The following is a 27,941-nucleotide window of genomic DNA, read 5'->3' as shown; positions in this document are numbered from 1 at the left end:
CCCCCGAAAAGCAGCGCCGTTGAAGATGATTCGTTACCCAGCTAAGTAAAGTATGATTGTTTGGTCTCGGGAGGTCCGCCGTCCTACTTGCTAGCTCACGAAGCCGCGAATTGTGGATAATGGGATGGCCTATCGTTCAAACCAATTCCTCAACTAACTGCCTAGCAACTAGTCGTCCGTCGTCCCCAAACTCTTGTCAAACAGAGAGTGGTAGGTTGATGGTCCGGAATCGTTGGCGGCGTGGAGTCAGTCAGTCTCGGGAGGAGTCTTCTGGTGGCAGGGCAGGAGAGGTCTAGAGGTTGACCGTTGACTTTGCTTGCTTGCTTGCTAAACAAATCGGCCATCACCTGGTTAATGGGTTTGATGGCATGGTATGATTTGATGGCACTGGGGAGGGTATGTGGAGGCGGGCAACGGTACGTAATGACACCGCAATGTAACGCACCGCAACGCAACTGCGATGGTGTGCTTAGCTAAAATAAAATAAAATAAAATAAAAAAACACGGGTGGCCGGGCAGTACCACCTTGCCGACGGGCTTCGACTGCAATTGATTGAATGCTTCAGGTATATGTAGATAGATGCACGCCTACCTGTCGATACCTCCATATACTGATGCACGCAAGCAGGGTGGTGTGATATCGGTCAGGTGGATTGTCATACAGGGCGAGGAGAGGGAAAATGACAGCCCCGAAAAGAGAACAATGGGCGAACGGTTGGCTGCGCCGGTCAGGTACTAGAGTCAGGTCACGACTCGTGGGCCACAATGAAACTGTGCTATATCCAAAACATAGGCGCCCGCTTCTGCCTGCCAGCAGCCCACGATGTCACAGAAGTTCAGGAATGTTGGCATTCCTGAGTGGCAGATAAAGCCATGATAACAAAGCGGCTGCATCGGTAGGTACTTACGTGGCCAATGGCCATGGCAGTTGGGTGCTTGTTCCAGGGGGGCTTGCATGTCCACCCGGTTTCTATGTGCCGGATAAATGTATCCAGCCGCAAATCATATGACAGCTGCTTCCGGTGCGCCACGAGCCACGAGGACAGTATAGAGGCAGAAGGCCTGGCCAGTTCATCCCATATGGCCAAGACTGATTGACTCCGGAGTGGGTGCAAATGCCAAATGCGAGCTGGCGGTTACAGGTCGTCAATTGATGGAAGGGTTTTCTGGGTATATCGAACATAGAACTGGGCCCGGGGCCTGTCACTGACCGAGGCCTGCCAGCTTACCCACCAGAGCGGATGCGCCTAAAATTAATAATCCTCCGCTGCAAGTCGACTAAAGCAACCTTAATTCTGCGTCGTTGGAACTTGGGGCGGCTCCCTATCCGCCTGCCATTGCCTCATTTTTATTTAGACCTGATTCTTGAAGCAATAAAACTTCTAAAATGGCCTGGGTGCGACACGATGTATTCTCTTCTGGTCCCATATTCTTCAGTCTGCAGCACTTTTCAGTATCTGTTTATCAACCACATATCGATTCGTAATCGACCATTTTGCCGCCTTTGAGCTAGCCATGAGACATGCCCTCGAGGTCTCTTTTGACCATCTACCTTGTCAAGTACACAGCGAAGTAGTGGATGCAGATTAACAAGATAACCTCTTTCAGGACAATATCGATAGGTAACTATGAGGTAGTAGTGATTGACCACCATATGGCTTAATAAATGCAAGAGTTCTGTCGTCTGCAAGTACGTTGAATCTAAATTTCATGTCATATTGCTATGTCTACGATGTTCTGGCTCTTTCGAAGGCTAATATACCCACGGCTTAACACCACTCACACTCCAACGGCTTTCTGCTTAACCAAGCGCCGCTTCGTGAATTTCCCAGTACACACGAAATGTGTCCTCCGTCTTCGGTTCAGGACCTAGATGGGGAGCGACCATTCAACTTACAATTCCAGGCCCCCCCGGCACTGCTGTCACAGGACGAGAGAATACCAGCCGGCATACACACGATCCATTCCCTGAAATAGAACATTAGTCCTCGACAGTTATTCCATCAATTCGCGCGGTAAACTCTTCAGTCACAGGCTCCTTCCAACAATGGATATCGGATATGGCACAACCTCAGGGCAAGGATCGCCGATATTGTGGCACGTCGATGTGTGCCATATACTGAGAAACCGGCTGTGTTCTTTCTAGGTGGCGATATATCTATATCAAAGAGGCACCTCATATCAAGCCAGAACACAGAAAAGTGAAGGAAATGAGGATAGCGCTGAAGTTCGGGTAGCGGCGAACACGATATCCAGCACTATCAGGGTTGCCTAGGAAGGCTTGGAAAGGCATACTCACACCCTCAGGCATTTGATTCTACGGGCAAGCGCACTATATTGCGCACGTGGGCGGAACGGGTCTTCGGCCCCAGGAGATCGAGGTTCATGTGAACGGTGGCGGCGGAGCGGGTCAAGCAGGGGAGCCCGGGCAGCGCTCTAGACGAGAACACTATCCGCTCGTTCGGCGGTGGCGCTGGTCTAGCGGCCAGGTTCGGTCAGCATGGGGTAGGACGACAGATTCCGAGATCTCCACACGCAGCACAGCAAGTCCCCTGTTTGCGATCCAGGAAGTCAGAGCCTTACGCCGTCGTGATGTGTCGCGCGAGGCTTCGGATCTAGTGGAGACCCCTTGACGATCTGCACCGACAGCTGGACGCGTGCAAAGATCTACGGCGGTATAGTCAAGGGGCTATCAGCGGCACTGCGGGCAACGGTCTTAGGCTATCCAAAGCTGGGGTCATGTGGTTATCTGGCGCGCTACTTTGCTGCTTACGTGGATGGCGATGCTTCGCGGGGTCCTTCACGGGGCTGATTCATCAGTCACATCACGAAATTATGTATCGCCGTTTTCGCTGTTGAAACATGATTCAAATATAATATTGCTGCCTTGGAAGGGGGACCAAGCTTTGCGCTCCAAGTATTGTCGCGATGAGAGAGATGTTTTGCGTATGCACTTAGATAGGCTGGAGTCTAGAATACTGGGACCTAGAGCTAGGCATCCGTCAACCTTATTCGAAGCGAGGCTTTCTGAAATGCGCCATGCGATCTATCTCGAGGTTGTCGTAGGTGTCAATTGGCTTGCATGAATTCGGCACGAGCTTATCAACGTGGATTTGGTAAAATCATGGTATGGGTAGGAAGCAACTACAAGCCAGCGGCAGAAAGGCACAGGAGGGTTTGCCCTACCTGCCACACCTCGATCATAGGCTGGCTGATTGGTGTCTCATATGAGAGTGACTTGGGCTTCCGTACGTCAGGTAGCCTGGCTGCTACTACTTTATATGGAAGAAGTACCTGGGGGGCAGTTACAGAATCTGGCTGGCCCTTGGCTGCGCATGTGTTTTAGCCAACCCTACAAGTACAGGCCCTCCAAGTCTGCTACTGGCCTACCAACCCCGACCCCGACTGGAATTTGAGTGGGTTTCTTCCCGAAAACCGGCCCCCTCCCCAGACTGTCCCAAGCACGACAGGCCCCCCCAAATCGGAACAGCCCGCAGCTACCAGTGCAGTCGACCCATTTCTGGCGCCTTTTCATTGCTGGTTGCTGGATCCTCCGGGCGCTGGTTCAATCCAGCAGATCAACCGGTCGCCCCCTTCTAGCGACATTGCTTGATGCTCATCACTCATCACTCATCGAAACCAAGACCAAGAGCAGCCAGACCTGAACCAGACCAGCAGCTAGCTAGGGTGGTGTGAGACATGCAAGAGGGCGGTAGCACACCAGGAAATCCTTCCTAATACATGCGCTCGATCGGAAAATGCTGGGCGTGACAAGCTGACAAGTGACGGAATCTGACATGCAGCCACCGGGAGGAATTGTACAATAATCCCATCCATGGCAACACCACCACAGGGCTCAATTCCAGCAAATATACCCGTGCTCTCCGGTTGATTGATCAGCCCCCTTGCCTTTGAATACAGCAGCCTGCTCTCCAGGTGAACACAACAGCAGCACAGCCTGTTCCTGTTTTCTACCAACACCATCATCAACCTTTTATTCTGGTCATCGTCATTCCCTCTCTCCGTGTCAACCATCCATCCATCTCTCATCAGCGTAACACTGTCGGGTCTCTTTTCGACAAACAATTGCCGCCCCCTTTCGGCTTGTCGAGCTTGGGCCCTGCTTGAGCCCGCGACATTCTAGCAGTCCTAGCGCGCCAACTGTTTTACCTTAGCCCGAACTTCCAGACTTGGATCGGCCGCCCGCACACTTCGACTAGGGAAAAATATAGCTGCCTGCTTTTTCCCGAATTGCGTCGCCCTCTGCCAACGCCTGCGACTTCGCTGCATCGACTCTTTCCCACGACCTACCGGGTATCGACACCACTGCATCCGTCCTGGTAGATATATACTCGCTCATATATAAATATATACCCACCTGCACCGCCATTTCCACGGGCTTCTGGACCACACGGCACAAGTGGAACGCGTAAGACGCCGAAACAATTGGGGTCTGGTTTTCAATGAGTCGGGCGCCTTCGATCGAGCTCCCCTCCGTCAAAAGCAACGCCAGTCCAGCTATCAGCGTCTCACCCGCTCCCTCGCTTCCATCCCTCTCCTCGAGCCTTTCTCTTATCGACTTGAGCACTTGACGGCTGAGCTTTTTCTCCGTTGCTCATCCATCGACATCGGCCATATCGCGATAGCCCAGATCCACCGCACGCGTCGAAACCCCTCTTCAGACCGAAAACTTACTCCTTCAGCCGCGATACCTTCGCCCGCCCGCACCCCCAGCTGAATGAATAGCCGCCGATAAATCGTCTCCCAGCTTCCTCTTTCCTAGGGCTGGGCAAGTCGAAGGCTCCGAGTAGCCCTTTCTCAACCACATCAGTATTGACGGTTCCAACATGTGGCGACGGCCTCCTGGCGAAGGACGGCTTGTCGCTGAACAGCGCAAGGCCAAGGTCTTCTTCGCTCTGGCCGTCTTTGTGCTTCCGTGGCTTACGCTCGTTGATGCTCAGCAGCAGCAAGTAAGTCATAGCTCCGGCTTTTGTCAACTTTTCTACTTTCCTGATGGAGAGGCTATGCCGTCATGGTTCAGCAACCCAAACTAGTCCAACGCAATACTAACGTAACCGTTGCTTAGAAACAGCAATCATTGCAATACCAACAGCCCCCAGTGGCCAACATCCTCCGGGGAGATGCCGCCTCTCGTCAGCACCAGCCTCGCGTCGCTCGTCAAGCCGAGTACGACGGTCAGGAGAATGACGTGAACGTCGCTCAATCGAGCCGCGTGAAGAAGCCAACTCGAAACCAGAGCAAACAACCCCCGACGCCAAATGACTATCCTGGCAACAAAAACAACAACCCCTCTTACGATGCGAGCGCCCTCGCTACTGTGGCTCCGGATACCCCCGTTCGAGCCTCCAATTCTCCAAGACAGCTTTCCAGCGTCCTTGCCGGCGCCGGCTTGTCCTCGCTGCATTATGCGCGGAGTCTGGGGAGATGGGAAGTGGAAGACTATGTTCTTCTGGCGACCGTCGATGGACATTTATATGCCGTTAATAAAGAAAGTGGCGACGAACGCTGGCACCTCGAAGTCGAGCAGCCGGCCGTAGAAACGATTCATCATCGCCCCAACAACACCCTCCTCGAGGACTACAGCTACCATCCTCTCGATGACCATGTGTGGGCCGTGGAACCCACCCAACATGGCCCCGTCTACCTGTGGCAGCCTTCCGGACCGAACTCCGGGCTAAACCCCACAGGTTTCACGATGAAGCAGCTGGTGGATGACTTGGGGCCTTATGCTGTCCCCGATCCCCCAGTTGTCTACACCGGTGATAAGAAGACGACCATGGTGAGTGTGGATGCAGCCACAGGACGTGTGTTGAAATGGTTCGGCCAAAGCGGTTCTCAGGTCGACCAGGGCGCTACCTGCTTCCGCCCTAATGGCTTAGTCGACTCCAGCTCCGAGGCATGCACCAGTACCGGTATTATCACGCTGAGCCGCACCGAGTACACGGTCAGCATCCATCGCCAGGACGATGGCCGAGCGTTGGCTACCTTGCGATATACCGAATGGGGACCCAACTCCTATGACCAGGATCTTCATCGGCAGTATACCACAACCCAGAACGGTCGCTACATCACCACTGGGCATAATGGCAAACTCTTCACATATGATGGAAATGGTGCAGAGCCAACCATGTCTCTCCAACTTTCCGTACCTGTTGGGCGTGTGTTTGATGTGGCCCGTCCGGGTGACGCTCCTCAGGGCAGCAATCCTGAGCTCGTCCTCTTGCCCCAGCCCATTCCTCCCACTCGCAATGACGAGGATGCCTTGGCCCGAGCTTCTAGCATCTTCCTCAACCGAACCGAGTCTGGCGGGTGGTATGCCCTGTCAGGGGCTGCATACCCCCTTGTTCTCAACGCTCCAGTGGCCGAAGTCCAGTCGAAGGATTGGGCCGATTCCGATAATACCTGGAGCTTCGACGATGCCTTTGTTAACGAGGCCCTTGTAGGGAAACATCAACTTGGCCGCATTCACGGCGCCCAGGGGACTGGCCGGATGTCCTGGCCACAGCCTCTGCCTGCTCTCCCTCAGGAACCCGAGTTCCCGGACGACGATGGTTCGAACAATGCTTCTCTTGCCACGGTTCCGGATGACGGATCTGATCTGGCCACCATTGTTGAAAAAGTGAAGACTCTGCCAGAGTATGCATATGCCAGAGTCCGCGACTTCTTCACCAACCCCATTCTCTTCCTCTTGGTCATGTCTGCTGCGATTTGGTATCTCAAGGGTAGCCACGTCATTCGGAACAGCCCGAAATATGAGGCCCCCACCATCACCCCATCCGTCAAGTCTGACAAGGTCATCACCGAGGGAGCCGCGCAGTTGCCCAACATGGATGCACCAACTCAGGCCGTGGCCGGCGAGGCGCAAGCTGTCAACAATGAGAACAACCCAGCTGATGCGGCCGTCGGCGCAGAGGAAGCAGCTGTTGCTGCCCCGAATGGCGGTCTGGAGAACCCTCTACAGGCAGGCGCTGATCCACAGCAGCCTGTAGCGGCACCCGAGTCGCCCGAGAAGAAGAAGAGGAAGACTCACCGTGGCACGAGGGGCGGGGCTAAGCACAAGAAGAAGAAGCAAGACCAAGCACAGGGCCAAGATGACAAATCTCAACATTCCGACCATGGCCCGACTCAGGAAGACATCAACCAGATCAAGCATATCCCGCAAGAAACTCATCTGCAGCCCAATGTCAAGTCAGTTGTTGACGATCCTCGCGATATCAGCGCTACAGGTTTCGAGACAACCAATGGTCTCCGTGTCAATCTGGACGATCAGCTTGGCATGGGCAGCAATGGTACCGTTGTCTACTCGGGAACCTTTCACATGCGAGAGGTTGCTGTCAAGCGGATGCTTGCGGTCTTCTATGATATTGCCTACCAAGAAACACAGCTTCTACTTGAAAGTGACAATCATCCAAATGGTAAGTTTGACGCGGCTTGTTGCCTCACTTGATCGCTAATATATGTCTAGTCATTCAATACTACGCTTTCCACCAGGAGAACGCTTTCCTTTACATCGCTTTGGAGCGTTGCCATGCATCTCTTGCTGATATTGTGGACAAACCGCATATGCATAGAGATCTCGCCCGAGCCGGTGAAATGGACATACCCAATGTTCTTCTCCAGATTGCCAATGGTTTGAGTCATCTGCATAATCTGCGCATTGTTCATCGCGATCTGAAGCCGCAAAACATTTTGGTTACAATGACGAAGGACGGACGCCCGAGGCTTGTTGTTTCCGACTTTGGTCTCTGCAAGAAGCTTGATGGTGCTCAGTCATCGTTTGGTGCTACCACCGCCCACGCTGCTGGAACTTCAGGCTGGCGAGCTCCTGAGCTGTTGCTGGATGACGATGCCAGAGAAGGCTCAGCATCCATGTCAAGCTCCCACAGCGAGTCCAGTCAGCTCGTTAGCTCTGGTCTCATGCCGAACCGCCGTGCCACAAGAGCTATTGATATCTTCAGCCTGGGTCTCGTCTTCTTCTATGTCCTCACCAAGGGTTGTCATCCGTTCGATTGTGGTGACCGCTACATGCGCGAGGTCAATATCCGCAAGGGGCAGCTGAACCTCCAGCCTCTGGATATCCTTGGCGACTTCGCCTATGAGGCCAAGGATTTGATCAGAATCATGCTGCTTCCGGAACCCCGGGACCGCCCCAATATCCGCGAGGTCATGGCGCACCCTTTCTTCTGGGACGCCAAGAAGCGCCTGGCTTTTCCTCTGCGACGTGTCGGACCACTTCGAGAAGGAGGTGCGCGACCCGCCGTCGGATGCCCTGCAGACGCTGGAGCACTACGCGCCACGGATTTGCCGGGGCGATTTCCTGAAGCTGCTGACCAAGGACTTTGTCGAGAGCCTGGGCAAGCAGCGCAAGTACACGGGAACGCGCATGTTGGATTTGTTGCGGGCGCTGCGGAACAAGTGGAACCACCGCGAGGACATGTCGGAGGCGCTCAAGAAGTCGGTCGGGACCAGCCATGAGGAATACCTCGGGTACTGGAGCCGGCGGTTCCCGGATCTGTTGGCGACGTGCTACGAGGTTATTTGGGTGCTGGATCTGCAGGAGGCGGTACGGTTTAAGGAGTATTTCGAGCCGATGAAGCCGTAAGAAGCAGATGAGAAGGAAAGGAATAAAACGGTGGTTCTAGCGGTGGGTTTTCTATGTAGTTGGATACAGAAAAGGAATGGCGTTCTCTACTCTCTTCAACCTCATGTCTTGACAATTGATGCTGTCAAATGTGTGCTACAACTGCATATACTGGTGACTATTACTCGTTCCCTTTGAAAGGTCATACTTGGCTTTACCCCGAGTTGTTGACCTGGACGCCTCAAATAGATGATGCCCTGGAAACTTGGCTACTGTCGTGACGTGTCAGTTAAGTCAGGTCGGTGCCACTGTTCCTTACCTGAGAGTACGGTACTGAAATATGTTGGCATGGTCTTCTCGACCGGGGAATTGCTGGTTGGTCTTTCCCCCGCCCCCCTCCCCCTTCTTCTTCTTCTTCCAGGATACGGTTTATATTGTCTACAGCATTGTCGATTGATCCTCGCCGATAGGTAACACTTTACCTTCTTTCATGGACCGTATCGTGGTGACGAATGTAGCAGCCATGGATCCTCGATTTCTCTGAACCGCTGGATGCATTTTTTTTTACTCTGGGGTCCTGACAGAAGCACAGAATACTTAGGTAGGTTATGTAGGTGCTAGTTGCAACACCATACCTTTCTTCAGCTGCAACGTCTTTTCCCTTCCTCGTGACTTTGTCACGATGTAGGATTTCATTCTTCGGGTAGACCGGGTTATTGTGTATGCATGAGATGGTGTAGATAGGTATGTAGCTAGCTACCTAGGTAGATAGTGGAACCAGTGCTTGCTGTGATAGATAAATCAGATTGCCTACTCAACGTAGGATACTGGCTAGGGTCGTTTGCATCACCAGATGTCAGTGATACAAGGTACATAAGTAGGGAAAGATGATATCGTAATCAGGTTGGCTGTGACGGTTGGCATTAGGCATTATCATCAGCCTACCACCACCACCACCCATGCTTCTTTTTATTAGGACGGCAGTGGATAGGTTTGCCACGAAGACGTCCCCGTTACACCAGGAGAAACGTATCGCCCCAGCTGTGAGGAATGTTGCAATCAGGCAAATAGGGGCGCCAGAATGAAAAAGGTTTTGATGATCATGGTTCTCATGGGATTAGTTGCCGAAGAAGACATATACGAAAAGGCACCATGCAATCAATCATTCACATCAGTATCTTGGGACCTGGAGAATGACATTGATGTTTCAATATAATGTTGAGAGGCTTTTCATACGGCACCCATATTGTTACAGGCACACTCTCTATTCATGATCATTACATGGGTATAACAAATCATCAACGTGTTACATCCATTCTAACTAATGTATGCCAGCCTCCTTTTCAACTTTATATTTACATCCGATCGCGCCTCCGCGGTGCGGCCCGAATAATATCGTCCACACGCAGCAGCAGCTAGAGAAAAACCAAGTTAGTTCATGCTTTCAAATTGGGGGTGTAGAAGGGAGGGGGAAACTTACCTCGGCAGCTTCGCTTGCTGACGAAACAACGGCCTTCTTCAGCTTGTAGCTCTCAATTACACCGAGATCCCGCATGTCGGTAATACCACCACCAGGCGTCATCAGGTCCAGACCGTACGTGGACATACCATCGTAGATGGCCTTTCGGAGTCTGGCGACCAGGTCACTCGAGTCCAGACCGGCGTTGTCGGCCAGAATGGTAGGCAGCTGTCGCAGAGCTGTGGCGAACGAGGCAACAGCCATCTGCTTCTTACCCTCGACCCGGGTAGCGGCACCCTCAACGGCCTTGGCCATCACCATCTCAGCGCAGCCACCGCCGAGGGTAGTACGGGGCTCCCTGACGGTCTGCGAGAGCACGGCCAGGGCATCGTGAAGGGAGCGGTCGGCTTCGTCGAGCAGCTGGTCAGTGGCACCACGCAGAACGATTGTGCAAGCTTCGCCAGCCGCAGCACCGGAGAATCGGATCAGAGTATCCTCGCCAATGATAACCTCCTCAATCACGTCGCAGTGGCCGAGCTTGATACCTTCGGGGCTATCGAAAGTAGATGTGATTTCACCACCCGTAACCAGAGCCAACCGCTCAATACCATCGAAGTCTGCGTGCTCTATCGACATGATGCCGGCGTCGGTGAACAGCTGCTCGGGCCAGTTGTAGATGAGCTGTCTGTTGATGAAGCAGTTGATGCCGTGGGCCTTGATCTTCTCGACCTTGGCCTTCATCTTGTCCTTCTCAGCCTTCTCGATCTCGGCCAGCTTGCTTGTGGAGCCGACCTTGACGCGTGCGCCAAAGATCTTGACCTTGTCTGTGTCCATGGTGGTGTTGGCGACCAGAATCTTGGCCTTCTCGAGGCGCTTGGGCTGGTTGACACCAATCTTCTTGTCGAGAATGAAACCCTCGTCCAAGTATGAGTCGCTCAGCTTGCCGCCGGGCTTCTTGATGATCTGGATGTGGCTGAGGTCGGCGGAGCCCTTGAGGCGCAGGACGGCGTCGACGGCCAGCTTGGCGAACAGGTCGCGGTCCTGGGCGAGGACCTTGGAGCTGAGGGTGGTGCGGGCAATGGCGAGGAGGTCCTTCTTGAAGGCCTCGGGGTTCTTGCTGTGGTCGACGGAGGACTGCTCGAGGGCCTGGAGGGCGGCTTGGCTGGCTATCCGGTAGCCCTCGATGATGGTCTGGGGGTGGATCTTCTTGTTGACGAGCTGCTCGGCCTCGCGCAGCAGCTCGGCGGCGAGGACGGTGACGGAGGTGGTGCCGTCGCCGACCTCGTCGTCCTGGACCTTGGAGATGTTGACGAGGACCTTGGCGGCGGCGTTGTCGAGGGCGATGGCCTTGAGGATGGTGGCGCCGTCGTTGGTCACCATGATCTCGGCGGTGGAGGCGGACTGCAGGATCTTGTCCATGCCCTTGGGGCCGAGTGTGCTCTTGACCAGGTCGCCGACGGCAATGGCGCCGACGAAGGCGGAGAGACGGGCATTCTCACCCTTCTCCTCGGTGGTGCCCTCCTCGAAGATCTGGGTTGGGCTGAAGGACGACTACGTAAACAGACACGATAAGTCAGCAGATGCGTGCATGCAGGGCAGGGCCAGGAGGAAAGGAAGAAAGGCAATGGGTTTGCTTACCATTCTCGCGGCTACTTTGAAGTCAAAGGAACAAGACGGTAGCAGCAAGTTCACACGTAGTCAAGAGGTGTCGGTGGGATGGCTATGTCAACTTGGATGTTGTTCGATCACCAACAATAGCTTCCTTTGCTACCCACTTGCCAACCCAGAACTTTTTTGCTTGGCGGGGGACCAAGTGCGGGACAATTTATTGGTCGCCTACAGGAATGAGGTAGGCACCTAAAGGGGGGTAGGCTATCTGCTATCAGAGTGACAGCTAGCCCGTAAACCCGGCCATACCGCCTGTACCTCCAGCTGGCGGGTGCTTGGGTAGAGGAGGTACCCGCCTAGAAGCCCGGCAGTAGGGGGCAGGCTACGGTGAGCTTCCATCCATTGCTCTCGGTGAGCACAGGCAGTAAAACGGTACCTAGCGGGAGATGTCACTGAGTCACTTCCACGCTCACACTCACTCGCGGGGCTCGGGTCACGGGGTTTCAATTTGGCCGCCACACAATTGCTCGCCTCTCCACCTGATAATTTCTAAGGTACAGCGCAAAAACGGGCCATCGCGAACCTGAAGCAGAGTACGACGCCGACAGCAGCAGCATTCGCCTACTGTACTTTTAATAGCGATAATATCTTGTAAGTTCACGTTGTTGGTCTGGCGCTGTGAAGGAAGCCAGAAACCTTGGTCCAGCTGAAACTTTTTCTAACTTTTCCCGTGTCTTTTTTTTACAGTACCTTCTTGTCTTGGTATCGATTACTGGCGCGGGGCAAATCTGCTACTTCCCTCACCCCCACAAGGAAACAGCAAAAATCCAACTTTTACACCCAATTCGCCTGCACATCCCAAACAGCCAAATCGGATCTCAAGCCAGCACTTGAGCCAAACCACCCAACATGGCGCCCTCATTTGATCATCTGCGCGATGCAGATGTCGACGAAGACGATTACGATGAGAACGAGATTGATCTCTCCGACCTGAGAGAGAAGTATGAGGTCCAGCTCGAGCAGGGTTTCGACACCTTTGTGGTCATCGATGGCCTCCCCGAAGTCACCGAGGAGCAGAAGCCCAAGCTCGTCAAGTTCTTGCTGAAGAAGCTGAAGTCGGTCGGCAACACCAAGGAGGAGAGCATCTTCATGCCCATGGGCGACGATGGCAAGTCTATGCGCTTTGCCTTCGTCGAGTACTCCACAGCCGCCGAGGCCGCCGCCGCCGTCCGCCAGCTTGACCTGGTTCCCCTCGATAAGAAGCACACACTGCGCGTCAACAAGATGACCGACATTGAGAGGTTCGGCCGCGAGGGCCGTGTCGAGGAGGAGTACCAACCCCCGTCATTGAGGAGTTCAAGGAGAAGGAACACATGCGCTCTTGGTTGGCCGATCCCTCCGGCCGTGGCCGTGATCAGTTCGCCATGTACCGTGGAGAGACCGTCGGTGTCTTCTGGAACAACGAGAAGGATACCCCCGAGAACGTCGTCGACCGCCAACACTGGACTGAGAGCTTCATTCAATGGTCGCCGCTCGGTACTTTCCTGACTTCGGTCCATCAGCAAGGTGTTCAGCTCTGGGGCGGTCCCTCTTGGACGCGCCAGAGGCGATTCGCCCACCCCTTCGTTAACATGCTCGACTTCTCCCCCGGCGAGAAATACGTCGTGACCTGGTCCAACCGTCCCATCTCTATTCCCGACGAGGGCCACCCTCAACTGGCTGCTGACGACGATGGCAAGAACTACGTCATCTGGGAAGTCGAGACCGGCAAGCCCCTGCGTTCCTTCGCCAACCTCGACCTTCCTACTACCGGTCCCGATGGTCAGCCCCTCAAGGCTCCCCCTAAGTTCCCCTGGCCTGCCTTCAAGTGGTCTGCCGACGACAAGTACGTTGCCAGACTCACCCAAGGCCAGTCCATCTCCGTCTACGAGCTCCCCCGCATGACTCTGCTTGACAAGACCACGATCAAGATCGAGGGTGTTATGGACTTCGAGTGGGCCCCTGCCACCGTTCAAAGAGATGGCAACAAGTCATACGAGCAGCTTTTCTGCTACTGGACACCGGAACTGGGCAGCAACCCCGCCAAGGTCGGCTTGATGAGCATCCCCTCCAAGGAGGTTGTCCGTTCCCTCAACCTCTTCAGTGTCAGCGATGCTAAGCTGCACTGGCAATCCGACGGAACCTACCTGGCCGTCAAGGTCGATCGTCACTCCAAGTCCAAGAAGTCGCAAGCCACAACGCTTGAGATCTTCCGCGTCAGGGAGAAGGGTGTCCCGGTCGAAGTGGTCGACACTATCAAGGATACTGTCATCAACTTCGCTTGGGAACCCAAGGGCGATCGCTTCGTCATCATCACTACTACCGAGCCCGTCGGCCAGACTGCCGTTCCCCCCAAGACCTCTGTCGCGTTCTTCTGCCCCGAGAAGGTCAAGGGCAACGTTGTGGGCAACTTCAAGCATCTCCGCACCCTGGAGAAGAAGAACAGCAACAGTATCTACTGGTCTCCCCCGTGGTCGTTTCGTGGTCGTTGCCACCATTGCCAACCAGCAAGGCTCGGATCTTGAGTTCTACGATATGGACTTTGAAGGCGAGAAGCCCGAGAGCGACAAGGACCTGACTGCCAACCTGCAGCTCATGAACATTTCCGACCACTACGGTGTCACAGATGTGCAGTGGGACCCCTCTGGTCGCTTTGTGACATCTTGGGCATCGGCTTGGAAGCACGCTATGGAGAACGGATACCACATCTACGACTTCAAGGGAGAGCAGCTGCGGGAAGAGCCCCTGGAGAAGTTCAAGCAGTGGGCCTGGCGACCTCGCCCCGCTACCCTGCTTACCAAGGAGGAGCAGAAGCAGATCCGCAAGAACCTCCGCGAGTACTCCAAGACCTTCGAGCAGGAAGACGCCGAGCGTGTGGCCGGAGCTGACCAGGCTGTTGTCGAGGAACGCCGCCGCATGCTGGATGAGTGGTACGCATGGCGCCAGAGCGTCGAGGAGGAGCTCGAGTGGGAGCGCGAAGAGCTTGGCCTGTCCAAGCCTGCCGAGGCTGCCGCCAAGGGCGAGGATGCCGAGGGTGAGGTTATCGAGGAGATTGTTGAGGAGGTCCTCGAGGAGACGGAAGAGATCGTGCAGTAGTGGATTTGACCATCTTCGGAGAGGAATGTGCTTCAGCGATATGATGAGGAACGGTGTCCCATGTACCACACGCGGAGGGAGAGCGCAATGGCAGCATGAGGCGTTTGTGTATGGGCATATAATGATTTTCACCGGACGTACAAAAATGACACGAGAGCTACACAGCAATACCTCCATCTTCTCTATCTCGTGCCTTCAGTGATTACTCCCAATTGATTCGACCTTTTTCTAGCCGCCATCGTATCTCCTTTCTCTGGTTCAAAGTATAGAATCTCTTCTCTAGGAGTTACTGGCGTGTTATTGGAATGTGTGTAGGTAAGTTCCAGTCTCAGGTGACTTGTGTTATTCAGATTGGCAGATTTATCATCGTCTTGCTCTTCCTTACCCTTCGAACTGGTTCATGAGTGTGGGAGATGTTGGTTATTTGCGGTAACACGTATCGGTAGATGCCTAAAGCTCAATTAATGGCCTATGGGTTGATGGTATGCTGTTGATAGATCTTCTTTGTCTCCCTACCCTCCCTCTCTGCTTCGTCAGAGCCAGACTCAAATAGAAACCACAACGATGCTTTCTTTCTTTGTCCGAATGCATACACCGTGCGGCGTGGCCATTATTTACATATTCGCATGTACTTAATGGTCATTGTCATAGCAGCGCATCCCTAGCTTCCAGTCAAATTGCATTCTGCATCTAGTACTTGGGAGCCATCAGTATTGCTTTTATCACTGTTGCCGAAGTAATGATCAATCAACACAACGGAGCGCTCTGAGGAGGACAAGGACGAAAGTACGGCAACACATACATACGTACACCCTTCTATACACACACGTACACACATTGCCTGATTCCCTACTACCTTCCGAATAGAAAAGGGCCTTTTCTTTCCGGGGAGAGACGAAACGGGGGGAGAATGGACTACCAAGACGGAGAAGTAGAAAAGGCACCAACTCCACCTCCACCTCCGCCAGCATCGCCAACAGCATCCGAACACGACCCGACCGAGGAGGAGGAGGGAGCTCGAGCTCCCTCTACACCGAGGCCGGCCTCCGGCATCTCATAAGGGACCGGCTCCCGACGGCGGAGAGCCCGCCCAACTACGTCCGGCTCTGGCTGGGCGGGTACTTTACGTACCGCGGCGTCGACCCGGGGCGCGCGGACCGGTTCCTGTGGTCGGGGGCGGAGTTTATGGATTTGGCGCTCGAGGAGCTGGTGGAGGGGTTCAGGGCGAAGTTGGGGTCGGGGAGGGATAGGGATGCTTCTTCGGCGGGGAGGGGAGGGGATAAGGATGGGAAGAGGAAGGGTGGTGGTGGTGGTGAGGATGGGGGTGAGAAGGAGAAGGAGACGGAGACGACGGCGGCTACGGGGGCGCGGTATACGAGAATGGTCACCGAGACGGAGGTGGAGATGTTGGCGTTGGATGTGTTTAATTTCATACAGGTTGGTTTTCTCTATTCATCTATCTACCTATCCCCCAATCACTTACATGATACTTACTTACACACGTCCTGTGCTACAGAGCGGAAAGCCGTCGTTCTGGAAACGACAACTGGCCCGCGCCGGACGGCTGGTGTCCCGCCAGGCCACCATGGGACAGCGGCTGGATGCATTCCTGAGCCTAGTCGCGTATCTGGGGTTGCTGTTCTTGGTGCTGGCCGGCTTGTCAGGTATCTGGACTTATAACGGCTTTGGCAAGGTTGTGGGGAGAAGGCGCAGAGATATGGGATTTGGATGGGACAGCGCATAGAGAAGTGGCTGGGCCCGCCGGATTCATTGAGGAGGCTATTGCCGCCTTTACATGCGTATGTTTGATGGTTACCTAAGCATAATCGGACTGCGGTTAAGTTAGGGACAGAGCGGGACATTGGCGCTGGTTTGCTTGTATCCCCTTAATGGCGACAACGCTGCCCTTGGCATGATACCTAGGTAGTATAATTTCTTATCTTTACAATAAGCAATTGACTGGCTTAATTATTTATTATCCGTATTACCTAATAATAATAATTATTATATTCCTAATTAAATAAACATTATACCACGGTATTGGTTATTCCCTAGTCTATACAGGATGACACGATATGGTGGGGGCAGCGTTGTCGCCATCAACGGGATATCTCGTAACATTTGAGGGCGTGTGTATATCTCTAGAGCAAGCCAATGGATCAACGATGATTATACACACGCTAGTACCGGAGAGCTTGACTGCAAGCGAGCTCTTGCATATTCTATTTTTACCTGGTCGAGGCAAGTAGCCTCACTTCAGTATGGAATTTTTTATTTTGATCCGAGGCCTCCGAGACCTGCCTCGATTTGTACAGTAGTGCTTCTCGTATGGTTCTGCACTAAGACGCCCGCTCATTTCGCTAATGTGCCGTCGGCATCCTTCTTCCCAGTCCGCCGGGGACCGGGGTCGTTATCGATACGTTGGCTGAATACATTTGATATACCGCATCGTTCGGGATCGGGCTCGGGAACACGGACAATCGTAGGTCGCCAGGGAGGTATGTCCTAATTCTGGTAAGTAGAAAACGATCGTCAACATATCTGGTCACATTTAACTTAGTAAGTGTCTGTAGGGTGTACATAATCAATTAAAGGTGTCCGTCCTCAAGCTGTCCTTAGCAACACCACTCATCCATGCATACCAATCTAGCAAGCAACTTACTAAATCTGGAATCAAACGCGAACATGTAAGTAGGGGATCCCCCGTGAGCTTTCTCGTGTGACTTTGCGATATCAAGCTAACTGAGCAGCCCAGATTCCCGTGCTATTGGATAAGTAGACAAACATGAGTCAGGAGGAATTGTTCCTGCGCTATGCAAGTAAGTTCATTTCCAGACACTCTACGCTAGTTACCTTGGGACATGCTGATCACCTAACCACAACAACCCAGGCCCTAGCGAGCGACGCATGATCTCGCGAGAAGACCTCGGCTTCTACAACAACATCGTCGTAGGCGCAATCTACGAGTTCGGAGAAGGCGCCGAGGAGGTCGATGTCCAATCCCTCCAGACTTTCGCGGGCCCGCTCAGGCACTGCGTCGACAAGTTCCCGTACCTCAAGATCGTGACCCGCGATGCGGCGACGGAGAAGCCCTTCTTCGAGCGCGTCACGAGCCTGGATCTCGAGAACCATTTGAGTGTTGTCGATTGCCCCACCGCCAGATCGGGCGATGGCGACGATCAACAATGGATGGAGCAGATCCTCGAGTCCCTGGTGGACAGGCCGAACTCCATCGCGTCGATCCCGCCCTGGAGGGTCGTGGTGTATCCGATTGCGCCGGGCCGCTGCTTCGTCGCGTTCGTGTACTCGCATATCATCGGGGATGGGCCGGCGGCTCTTGCGTTCCACCGTGCGTTTCTTGATGGTCTGCGGCGGCAACGAAAGACGGCCAAGGTAGAGACAGTACTTACCGTGCCCGAGTTCACGTTGCCGGATCCGTTCGACGTACCCGGGCGTCTTCCCATTTCCTGGTCGTTCCTGCTGGGGCCGTTGCTGGCCGTGTTGCTGCCTAAGTTTGTGGCGGGCTGGCTGGGGCTACAGGCGAATGCTGCCAAGGTCGATGAAGGCACCTGGACGGGCAGTGATGTCTTCTTCGAGCCCGGTGCGCATCGTAGTCGCGTCAAGATGTTTGCTATCAAAGATGCCCAGGTAGCTGCTGCTATCCGGGTTTCTCGGGCTCACGATACTAAGCTCACTGGCACTATTCACCAGTTGATTGTAAGTCACACCTTCACATCCAGTCCTACCCAGCTAAAGCCTGAATTAAAGGCAGTCGCTGGGAACGAGCCCAAAATCAGTTAGTTCACCTGCTCATGTTGATATTTCTTCAGGTCCGCGCCCTGAGCAAGCACATCACAAACGCCAAGGCCACCAACTTTGTGTCGCAGACCGCCATCAGCATGCGGGCTGCCATCGGTCACCCGAGCGAGGAATGGGGCAACTACGCGTCCGGCTGCTACGGGACTCATCCGGTCGTCGTCGAGGAGACAGAAGAAGGAGCCACAACGGGGCTCCCGGCCCATTCGTGGGAAAACGCCTCGTCGCTGTCGAGAGCCATCGCGGAGAGCGCCGCGCAGCTGCGGGACCAGCCCCTGGGCCTGCTGCGGTACGCCCCGAGCATCCGGAAATGGATCCAAAGCAAGCTAGGCGGCCGGCGGGACTGCTCGTACGAGGTAAGCAACCTGACGATCTTTTCTTCTAGCGGCGAAGACGAAGACGAAGACAATATCGAAGCGAGCAGCAACAGCTCGTACAGGCAGGACAATAAGATGAAACAGGAGACCAATAGCTGCGGCAGTTGCTGCTGCCAGATCACGCAGATGGTCTTCGCGCAGCCCGGCGGCGTCGTCAGTGCCCCGTTGGCGTTCAACCTGGTCAGCGTCCGCGGCGGGCCGCTGCTGGGCACCATCACGTGGGGTCAGGGCGCGCTGGGCGTGCCTGTCGAGGCGGAGGACGCGCTGGTCGAGGGGATCCGGAGGACGTTCGTGGAGGACTTTGCTGGTATTGGCAGCAGCAGCAGCAGCCAGGTCTAAAAAAAGGACGCGAAGAGACGATATTCATGACTTCAAAATTGCCAGGAGCATATAGACTGCCAGCATAAAAGCGTAATGTCTAATCGATGCCACATCTACCCGCAACTAGGATCCTTGCGACAAGTGGCTGGTTTCTATATCTTCGCATTCGGGTTGCATCGTGGGTTCAGAATTGCATGCGTTCTGCTGCTTACCCGCAGCAAGCCACTAAAAGGGGGAGGGAAGCAATCTAGAATTGGAAGCACCGGCCAGCTATATTCCAATGTTACCTGTAATTATCTCGGATCTTATTTTCTTATGTGAAATTGCGTTCCTGCGAGGGAAACAAGCTTTTTCTGCGGTTTGAGAACCCCATTGAAAGCTTCGCTTGCTCTGCTCGAGCCAACGGTGCCTGGGTGCGGTGCCATCCCATAATTCCCACCCGGCTTCGACTCTGACAGTTCTTGGGCTTCCACCCTTCTTCGAAAAGGAAGAATAGCAGAGAAGAGGTGTGTGTTGTGTGTGTGTGTGTGCACCCACAGGCACACAGTGTGACCGGGCGCGCTCTGATTGGATGAGCAAGAATATTCCTTGGGCTGGCCAAGCGAAAAAGGAGAAGCTGATTGTTAATTTCCGGTCGGTTAGCTTTGCTGGACTTTGGCCTCGCCATCTCGATTGGCTGCGTGCCTGGCATGATCTTGGCCCGGGATGATGGTGGAGATGGCGGTTCGCCGGATGCGGTTAGCTGCTCACGCGGTTTAGGGGGGATTGCTTTAGGATGCCAGTTCGCGGCCACTTGGATGGTGGGAATAAGATGGAGTCGCTGCCCACCCTGCTCATCTCCATCAAATCAAATCAAATGAAGGAAAGGGAAAAAACACAGGCAGCAGTGCAGTGGCCGCTGGGCAGCTGGGGAAGAGACGAGGAGCAAGCAAGGAGCAGGGAGTTCGGTTCGTTCTCCTTTTGTCGACGTGCGCAGGCCAAGAAATGGAGTTAGCCGCCTAGTGCCCACTGCCTAGGAGAAGTCCGTCAGCAAGCACTGCGCACTGCAGAAGCAGAAGTCGCACAGAATGATTCTGCGCAGAAGCCAGGCCAGAAGCCCAAAGCCAGACCCCCAGGCCCCAGAAGCCAGGCCCCGGCTGAGCACGCGCAGGAGGCAGACAGATTGACAGGGCCGGGGAGGGGGCAGTGTAACAACGGTTCCTGGGTAGAGCATGCAGTAGTAATGTTGTAGTCGCAAGCACAGGCTGCGAAGTCGACTCCAAGTGGACGCTCTCCAACTCCGCGCCCTCACACGCTCGCTCACGCTCGATTGATTTTCCTTGGAAATGATTGCGGTAAGCAAGCCACGGCCCATTGGTCTCCTGGGAAAAAACAAACTAATAGCCAACTTTCCCGTCGCATAGCATCATCGTCTCCGACCTTCGACCTTCGACCTTGAACTTTCTCACCTCTCTTCCACTCTTCAAGCCTGTCCAAGCCTTGCCGTCCCCGCTTGGCTTGCTTTCCCTCGGTCGTTGATTCAGTCACTCTTTACTGCAATATCGTCATTCGTTTTTCATAACACACCACACCACACTCGCTAAACAACACTATCATCAAACTCACCAGTCTCTCACCGACTCGTCGACTCACTCTCGCTTACTATAAGAATACTTGAACAAGTACTTGTACCTATTCACACTCGCTTTTTGAACAATCACCTGCAAACCCTGCATACCCTCTTCGTCGCTTCTTGGATCCTCCTGTCAAGCCTCCTTTCCGTTTCAGAAAACACCACTCCCCCAGGAAAGAGGAGCCGGTCCAGTTGCACTGCCCGTACTTGCTACTACCACAAGCCTCTAATATCTCACCCAACTCCACCCCACGCCAACTACCGTCTGCTATTTTTCGTTCGCTTCGAAAAAAAAAACCAAGCCGCAGTAAGGGGAGCAGAAGGAGAGAATAGTTGCTAGTTCTCTACACACGGAGTATCTATTCGATCTAAACTTGGGACCATTCGTTACATCCTTACGCCTTCGCCCGCCCATAACAATACTTAATTACTACTGTCGACGCTGCGCTGCCACCATTGCCCGAAGCGCCGCCCACACCACCGACGACTACGCCGCCTGCAAAAACTCCGCCAACTCTCGCTCTCCAGTCGCTTACCGAGACAGGCCCGGCAGACTGTACTGTAATGTTTTGATTGTTAAACGATATTTTTCACCTTGAATTGCCCCGACGGCCGCTTCCTTATCTCTACGTCCTGGGGATTTAGAGTTGACTTGGCGACTTGGAAAAGACCCCTTCTTTCATCTGAACTTTCGGCACCATATCCTTCTGAAACAACAAGGCTGCACATCACCAGCACCAGCTGCACCGCCAGACCCAGCTCTCAGTCCGCCCTCGAACTCAAACCACAATATTGGAAATCTGGAACTCTGCTGTGCCAGGCCTTCTCGAAGTCCCGAACTCTCAAGCCCAGGACTGCCCGCCAAGTTGTGTCATCCAAGCTACCTACCGCTACTGCTTTCCCGCAAGAGCCAGAGCCAGAGCTAAGCATCCCCAAAACCAAGGGTCCCCGCCGGTCCGTTGCATCACCGACCCGACCCAAAATAGTTCCCTCCCTTGCATAACCGCCCGCCTGGACAGCATTGATTGATTGATTCCGCATTCTTTCGGACATTTGCTCAATCAATCAACCGTCCAAGTTCAAGCCAGCAACGCGGGCGCGCTGTCTCGAGACACGAGGACAATCGGATTGATCGGAACCTTGCCTGTCTGATCTCCATCCTCTTTTCTACTCTTCCCGAGTATTACCATCGTATTGTTATTTGTTGTTACCCGCTGGTTGCGGTGTAGCATCCATTGCCAGGGCAATCCCGCTGTGCATTGAGGTCTCGGTCCAGGATCTTGAGACACTTCCCGCGCCTCACTCGCCCAGCACTTCAGGGGACCGGGTTTCCTCTTGCAAATCCCGCCCTTCACCTACTCCAGGCCCAGCTGCATCTTTCGGCACTCGGTCCAAACGTTGCATCGCATCAACTTCCTGTGATTCGTTCTCTTTTACCTTCACCAAGGTTGAAACATCGCAGGCCCGGTTGCACCGAATCCAACTCAACCCACCCGCGTCGGTCTCTCTGTGCTTGGGAAACCCCAACGTCAGAGGCACTTACACACGTCGACCTTGTTCTGTTCTACTCAACAACCAAGTCGACTTTGCTGGGCATTCGACAACTCGTTCTCTATTTGCTTAGGAGACGACGAGGACAAACCAATACACTACTAAATCACATACTTAATCACCAGATACGTCACGATAAAACCATCTAATACACCGAGCAAGGTACACCGAATATCAATATCTGCGCTATCACAGCAACACGACGACAGGAACATATCCATACCCTCATTAATTTTTTGGCAGTGCCTTTCCGCGGAAGGCCAGCAAATGCAATAATAATGAATTACGAGACCGACAACACCGTTTCCGGAGCGATTGATTTGTGCGTACCCAGTCCTGGCTCCCCGCCCGGTATGATCTCGTCCAAGACGTCCAGAGCGTCCTCTTTGCGGTCTTCCATTGGTTCAGACGACGACAACCACCAGGTGGTCGATGTCGGCAACTTTGAAGAAATCGGCCTCGAAGATGATACCGTCACCGTCGACGCCGCCCACTCGCGTGACCTCACCCAAAGCAAGAACAGCCCCAACCCGTACAGCGCATCCTATGCCGCCGACCTTCGTTCCCGCTCAACGAAACATGTCGGAACCACAGGCACCACAGTACGCCAGCAGCCGGCTCAGCCCAACCCGGCCCGCCCCCAGCGTGACATCACCTCCGCGGGCAAGGGTCGCCCCCCTTTCCTGAACTTCCGCGGCCAACAGTTCAGGGATACCAGCACACACAACCTGTCCGGTCTAGGCGCGCAACCTCATTCCGGCCCGGCCCCTATCCGCGGGCTTCTCGTGCGATCCAGCTCCACAGCCAGCGCCAGCCGCCGTCAGCAACGAAGTCCCAGCCCCAACCTGTCTCTGCGCACAACGAACCCGCGCAACCCCAGTGTCGGTCCTCTTCCGCGCCGGAGAAGCTGGCAGTCCGCTCATGCTCAGGAGCCCAAGAAGACGTCCTTAGAGCTGGAAAGGGAGTTTGACGAACAAGATGACGACGATCATGTGCCGGAAGGCTTCATTCTCGATAACGTCCCCATTTCTCCCCGGCCCATGGAAGACCGCACCCCCAGTCGCCCGGTCTCGACCTCCACATCCCCCGAAAGATCCAAGTCGCGCGTCCGTAGTGTTGGTAACGGCACACCCCTGGTTCCCGCTGAGCAAGGATCTCTCCGGTCGCCTTCGTGGCGGTCCGACGCCTCCTCGGCCGAGTCGATCAAGAGCCCCGGCTCCTGCCCGTCTCCGCTGAAGGGCAGAGCCAAGAGTTGGAACGCGGCACTGTCGGAGCTGAGTGCCGAGGCCAGGTCTCTGACGGAGAAGCTTGAGGAGCACGCCGCCGAGCTCGACAAGCACGGTGTCAACTCTGTCGCGCGGCCGGCGCCGAAACCCCGTGTCAAGTCGGCATTGGCCGAGCTCCCACCCTTACGCAGGACGAACATCATGATCGATCCCCTTCCCATTTCAAAAGAGAAAGAGGCTGTGCTCTCACGCACGCGCCCTTCTTGGTTACCGCCGAAGGATCCTGCTGAGGAGAAGAAGCATATCAAGGAGTACCAAAGGATGATGGTCAAGAGCATCGAAGCCGACAAGCGCCGCACTGCCGCCAAGCTGGAAAAGGAAAAGAACAAGGACGACATGTCCGGCAACACTCTTCGCATCTGGGAGGAGGATGTGCTACCGCGGTGGAAGGAGGCTCTCCGTGAGCGCCGGACGCGCGAGCTGTGGTGGAAAGGAGTGGCGCCGCGGAGTCGCGGAGCCGTCTGGACCCGGGCCATCGGCAACGAGCTGGGCCTGACCGAGACCAGCTTCCATGCGGCCTTGGCACGAGCTCACGAGATGGAGCAGCGTATCGCCGAAGGCAAGGCGACCACCGAGGACGAGAGGCGCAACAGCTGGTTCAGCAAGGTCCGCCGGGATGTCAAGGACAACACCTGGGTTGATCTCAAGATCTTCCAAGCCGGCGGTCCTCTGCATGACTCGCTTGTTGATGTTCTGAAGGCATATGCCATGTACCGAAGTGACATTGGCTATGTCTCGGGCATGAACGTAAGTTTTCTATTCCTACCTTCCCATGATTGATATCGTCAGTACACTAACATACATGACTCTAGACCATTGCCGCCACTCTCCTGCTCAACCTGCCCTCGGCCACGGCCAGCTTCATCGCCTTGGCCAACATGTTGAACCGTCCTTTGCCCCTGTCGTTCATCGCTTGTGACAACGGGGCCAAGCACAGCGCATATAATCTATTGTTGGATACTCTCTCCAAGAAGAGCTCCCGCCTCCACGCGCACCTGACCAGCGAAGAGCTGTCGCTCGACCCCGAGTTGTACCTCGCCGAGCTCTTCTCCGCCATGTTCACCCAGCACCTGTCCCTCGACGACTGCAGCCGCCTGTGGGATGTGTATGTATTCGAAGGCGACTCCGCGCTCGTCCGCGCGGGCGTTGCGCTTCTCCTCGAGAACGAGGGCCGTCTGCTTGCTGCCAAGACCCAGAAGGAGGTCTTGGCGGTGTGCTCGGCAGGCCACGCCAAGACATTACAAGGTCGCGGAGACGACTGGATGTTGCGCGTTCGCAGTGCCGGCAAGGCATAAAGCGAAACAGGGAACAAAGAGAAATGAACTAAAGGGGGAAAAGGAAAGAGGAATGAAAGAGTTAGAACCAAGCTCGTTGGAAGGAAAGGCAACTTTTTACCCTTCGTCGTACAAGAAAAAACAACAGCAAAAAATCCAACGAACGACACTTTGCATATTGTGTTATAGCAAGCAAGCGAGCCACGAAATGTCACCTTAAACTCTAATGGATTTAATGGAATTATACTTCTATCTTGGGATAGGGATGCACATCATTGGTTGATGTCTTGCTACTGATTGCTTATTTACTGTGACTGGTTGATGTGATCTCTCTCGGTGTTCTTTACTATATATACGTGGAGGCCCATGACAGCCTCGATGACGTCGCCTTGCCCGTGGTTTGGTATCCCGGGTCTAGCCATCATACTTGTCTTGTTGATGTCTTAAACCAGAAACGTGAGACCGCCTGCCCCCTTACGTTTCGCGGTTTCTCGCCCTGCCGGTGCTCCGCTGTCTCGTATGCAAGTGCCCTGCCACCAGGCTTGACTTCCTACAGCCGGCGGTTCAGACACCAATGGATGGTCGGTTGGTTGCCTGCATATAGCGCCCCGGCTTGGCACTCGCTGTGTGACCTGATAGGATTATTTGCGCGCGCGCAAATGGACCAATGTACATGCATTGATTACCTAGTGAAGGGGATCTTGTTCGCACCCGTGATGAATGGATGGATGGATGGATGGATGTGCGCCACGGGTAGTCACGGCAGGCCACAACGAGAACGGGTTGTCATACACTTATTCAATATGCGGCTTTGAGCTCAGCCTACGCACACCACTGAACTTATTTCCCGGCGGCATTTTGTATATGAAAAGGCTACTGCATCATTACAAGCACCTACTATCTCTGTCCGTGAAAGGGTTTGGAACACTAGAAGAGATGGAAGTCGACTAGGTTTCTTCTTCCTCGCCCCAAGCGGGCGGTGAAGCCTCCGCTAAAGCTCTCGCCAACCCGGAGCTGCTCGAGGCCGTCCTCCGGCACGTCGACATGGCCGGCCTGCTCGCCCCGGCCCAGCGTGTGAACACGACGTGGCGCGACGCCGTCGCGCAGGATCGCCGGCGCTACAGCAGGCCCTGTTCTTCCGCGGCAATCCCCACCCCGGAAAGCTCGGGCGAAGGGGGTGGTGGGAGAGGGCGCCCCCCTGTTGAACCCGCTGCTCCTGGCCAGGTTCTCGCCCTGCTTCTTCGACTTCGACGATGAGACGTGGGCCCGCTGGCGAAGGGCGGGCTCGGTTTACACGATGCCCTGGACGGGGACGGGGACGGTGGCGGGGCGGCCGCGCGTGGAGGAGCTGCGGTTCATGCAGCGGACGGGATGCATGCCGTAACATGGGCTCCGGGTTGGCCCACCGCTGTCCGACGCGGTAGAGGCAAGGCGGGTGCGGGAGGAGCAGGAGGTGGAGCAGAGAGACGAAGAGGAACAGGAGGATAGACGAAGGTTCACCCGCAAAGGCGCGAGTTGGCGGCGGATGCTGGTGGCGCAGCCGCCGCCGCGTCGGTTGGGGTATGTTTTTCCCTTCGTCGCCCCTGAATGAGCCGGAGATCGTGATGGCGACGAAGGCGTTTGTGATGCCTGTGCCTTCTTCCAATGCTGTCCTCTTCGTCACATCAGCAACAACAGCACCCACACAGTCTGGGGGACGACGGTGTGCGCAATGGGCCTGCTCTACGATTTCGTCCAGCACCGCGCCGGCCACCACATGTTCCACTCGCTCTGATTCCGGCTCTACTGGCGGGCGGTACCGGGGGCGACCACGTACGACGCCGCGGCCTGCGAGGATCTATTGCACGGCGGTAGGGGCAGCGGCAGGGGCACGATACGACGTGCGTGGTCCTCGAGATGGCGGACGTCGACGATAAGCTGTTTGGCAGGTACTACCTGGCACCGTTCGACGCCGAGTTCCGCTGCGAGGAGCTCGCGGATGTTGTGCTCAAAGCGATTGAGTACATAGTGGAGGAGGGAGGAGGAGGGAGGAGGAGGGAGGAGAGGTGGGAACAGTCGCGGTGGTGCCGTATGTTGCGCGTCGCAAGTTTGCCGAGGACTGCATGCTCTTTCTACTCGGCGAGAGGACGATCTCGGATCTCAAGAGGGATGGATATTGACCCTCGCTGGCCGGAATCCGACAAGCAGACCCCCATATCGAATGCTTTCTGTTCAACAAGAGAAACAAGTGCGGCAAAGGAGACGAAGAAGAATGCACTATGGACAAGAGGCCCGGCTGAGGCGGCGGGGACGGACGGGGAGCCGGGGAACGTCGGTGCCCCTTCGTCATCGCTTATTCTTTCGCCGCGAATAACAGTAGCAGCAACTGTAACAGTAGCGGGTTATTCGCGATCACGAGCCCCGAGGAGCTGCAGGTGCTCACGGGCTTGTCCGCGGTGCCCGAAGCGATGGAAGTCCAGGAGACGGACGGCGGCAGACGGGAGTTCCGGATCTGTCACGTTGGTTTGCAGGAGGAGAAGAGGATCAGGGATTGGGCCGAGGAGTACGAATGGATCTGCGTCTTGTTCAAGGGAATCAGAAGGACGGCTGTTTTGGTGACGGCTCTGAAAGAGGAGGCTGACACTGACACCTCCTCATCGGAGTAATCATGCGGATTATACCAAATGCGAATAGCCTGTACGAAAAACGACTAAATTCGTAAGAAAGAAAAGTGTTGAGGGAGGACACGCAGATCCATGTGCCATTCAGGGCTTTCCAAGGACAGGCATGGTCTATGGCAGGGAGTTGGCGATGTGACGGGTCACTGAAAGCTAGTCCATCCAAAAGCAAAACTCGTCCGGGCAACTCAATCGAAACCTGCGGCCAGCCCTATGCTAAGGGACGATTCGGCAGTAAGTAAG

At 54.8% G+C, this 27,941-nt stretch overlaps 8 protein-coding genes across 8 annotated transcripts; 7 read left to right on the top strand and 1 right to left on the bottom strand.

Annotated features, from left to right (window-relative positions):
- Positions 1–4,806: 4,806 nt before the first annotated feature.
- PG997_001843 (uncharacterized protein) lies at positions 4,807–8,623 on the top strand (the record flags this gene model as incomplete). The annotated part of the gene is made up of 4 exons (XM_066806158.1): positions 4,807–4,970; positions 5,087–7,436; positions 7,487–8,184; positions 8,261–8,623. The coding sequence occupies exons 1-4, from the start codon at positions 4,848–4,850 to the stop codon at positions 8,621–8,623; spliced, it is 3,534 nt and encodes a 1,177-aa protein (XP_066673454.1). The 5' UTR covers positions 4,807–4,847.
- A 1,334-nt stretch (positions 8,624–9,957) lies between these two features.
- On the bottom strand, positions 9,958–11,702 carry PG997_001842 (uncharacterized protein; the record flags this gene model as incomplete). The annotated part of the gene is made up of 3 exons (XM_066806157.1): positions 9,958–10,017; positions 10,083–11,612; positions 11,700–11,702. 3 exons carry the CDS (start codon positions 11,700–11,702, stop codon positions 9,958–9,960), a joined length of 1,593 nt encoding a protein of 530 aa, XP_066673453.1.
- An 876-nt stretch (positions 11,703–12,578) lies between these two features.
- PG997_001841 (eukaryotic translation initiation factor eIF2A-domain-containing protein) lies at positions 12,579–14,804 on the top strand (the record flags this gene model as incomplete). The annotated part of the gene is made up of 3 exons (XM_066806156.1): positions 12,579–12,914; positions 12,971–14,159; positions 14,221–14,804. 3 exons carry the CDS (start codon positions 12,579–12,581, stop codon positions 14,802–14,804), a joined length of 2,109 nt encoding a protein of 702 aa, XP_066673452.1.
- A 464-nt stretch (positions 14,805–15,268) lies between these two features.
- PG997_001840 (uncharacterized protein) lies at positions 15,269–16,548 on the top strand (the record flags this gene model as incomplete). Its single annotated transcript, XM_066806155.1, has 3 exons — positions 15,269–15,286; positions 15,672–16,241; positions 16,321–16,548. The coding sequence occupies 3 exons, from the start codon at positions 15,269–15,271 to the stop codon at positions 16,546–16,548; spliced, it is 816 nt and encodes a 271-aa protein (XP_066673451.1).
- A 1,041-nt stretch (positions 16,549–17,589) lies between these two features.
- PG997_001839 (uncharacterized protein) lies at positions 17,590–19,336 on the top strand (the record flags this gene model as incomplete). The annotated part of the gene is made up of 3 exons (XM_066806154.1): positions 17,590–17,623; positions 17,695–18,521; positions 18,635–19,336. The coding sequence occupies 3 exons, from the start codon at positions 17,590–17,592 to the stop codon at positions 19,334–19,336; spliced, it is 1,563 nt and encodes a 520-aa protein (XP_066673450.1).
- Positions 19,337–22,759: 3,423 nt separating this feature from the next.
- On the top strand, positions 22,760–25,062 carry PG997_001838 (tbc1 domain family member 12; the record flags this gene model as incomplete). The annotated part of the gene is made up of 2 exons (XM_066806153.1): positions 22,760–24,514; positions 24,580–25,062. The coding sequence occupies 2 exons, from the start codon at positions 22,760–22,762 to the stop codon at positions 25,060–25,062; spliced, it is 2,238 nt and encodes a 745-aa protein (XP_066673449.1).
- A 1,023-nt stretch (positions 25,063–26,085) lies between these two features.
- On the top strand, positions 26,086–26,425 carry PG997_001837 (uncharacterized protein; the record flags this gene model as incomplete). Its single annotated transcript, XM_066806152.1, has 2 exons — positions 26,086–26,173; positions 26,205–26,425. The coding sequence occupies 2 exons, from the start codon at positions 26,086–26,088 to the stop codon at positions 26,423–26,425; spliced, it is 309 nt and encodes a 102-aa protein (XP_066673448.1).
- A 512-nt stretch (positions 26,426–26,937) lies between these two features.
- On the top strand, positions 26,938–27,686 carry PG997_001836 (uncharacterized protein; the record flags this gene model as incomplete). Its single annotated transcript, XM_066806151.1, has 2 exons — positions 26,938–27,127; positions 27,322–27,686. The coding sequence occupies 2 exons, from the start codon at positions 26,938–26,940 to the stop codon at positions 27,684–27,686; spliced, it is 555 nt and encodes a 184-aa protein (XP_066673447.1).
- Positions 27,687–27,941: the final 255 nt, after the last annotated feature.

Source organism: Apiospora hydei (genome assembly GCF_038363865.1).
Source record: "Apiospora hydei strain CBS 114990 chromosome Unknown utg000003l_segment0_segment0, whole genome shotgun sequence".
Classification (NCBI taxonomy): Eukaryota; Fungi; Ascomycota; class Sordariomycetes; order Amphisphaeriales; family Apiosporaceae; genus Apiospora; species Apiospora hydei.
This window is presented reverse-complemented; position numbering and strand designations above follow the sequence as displayed.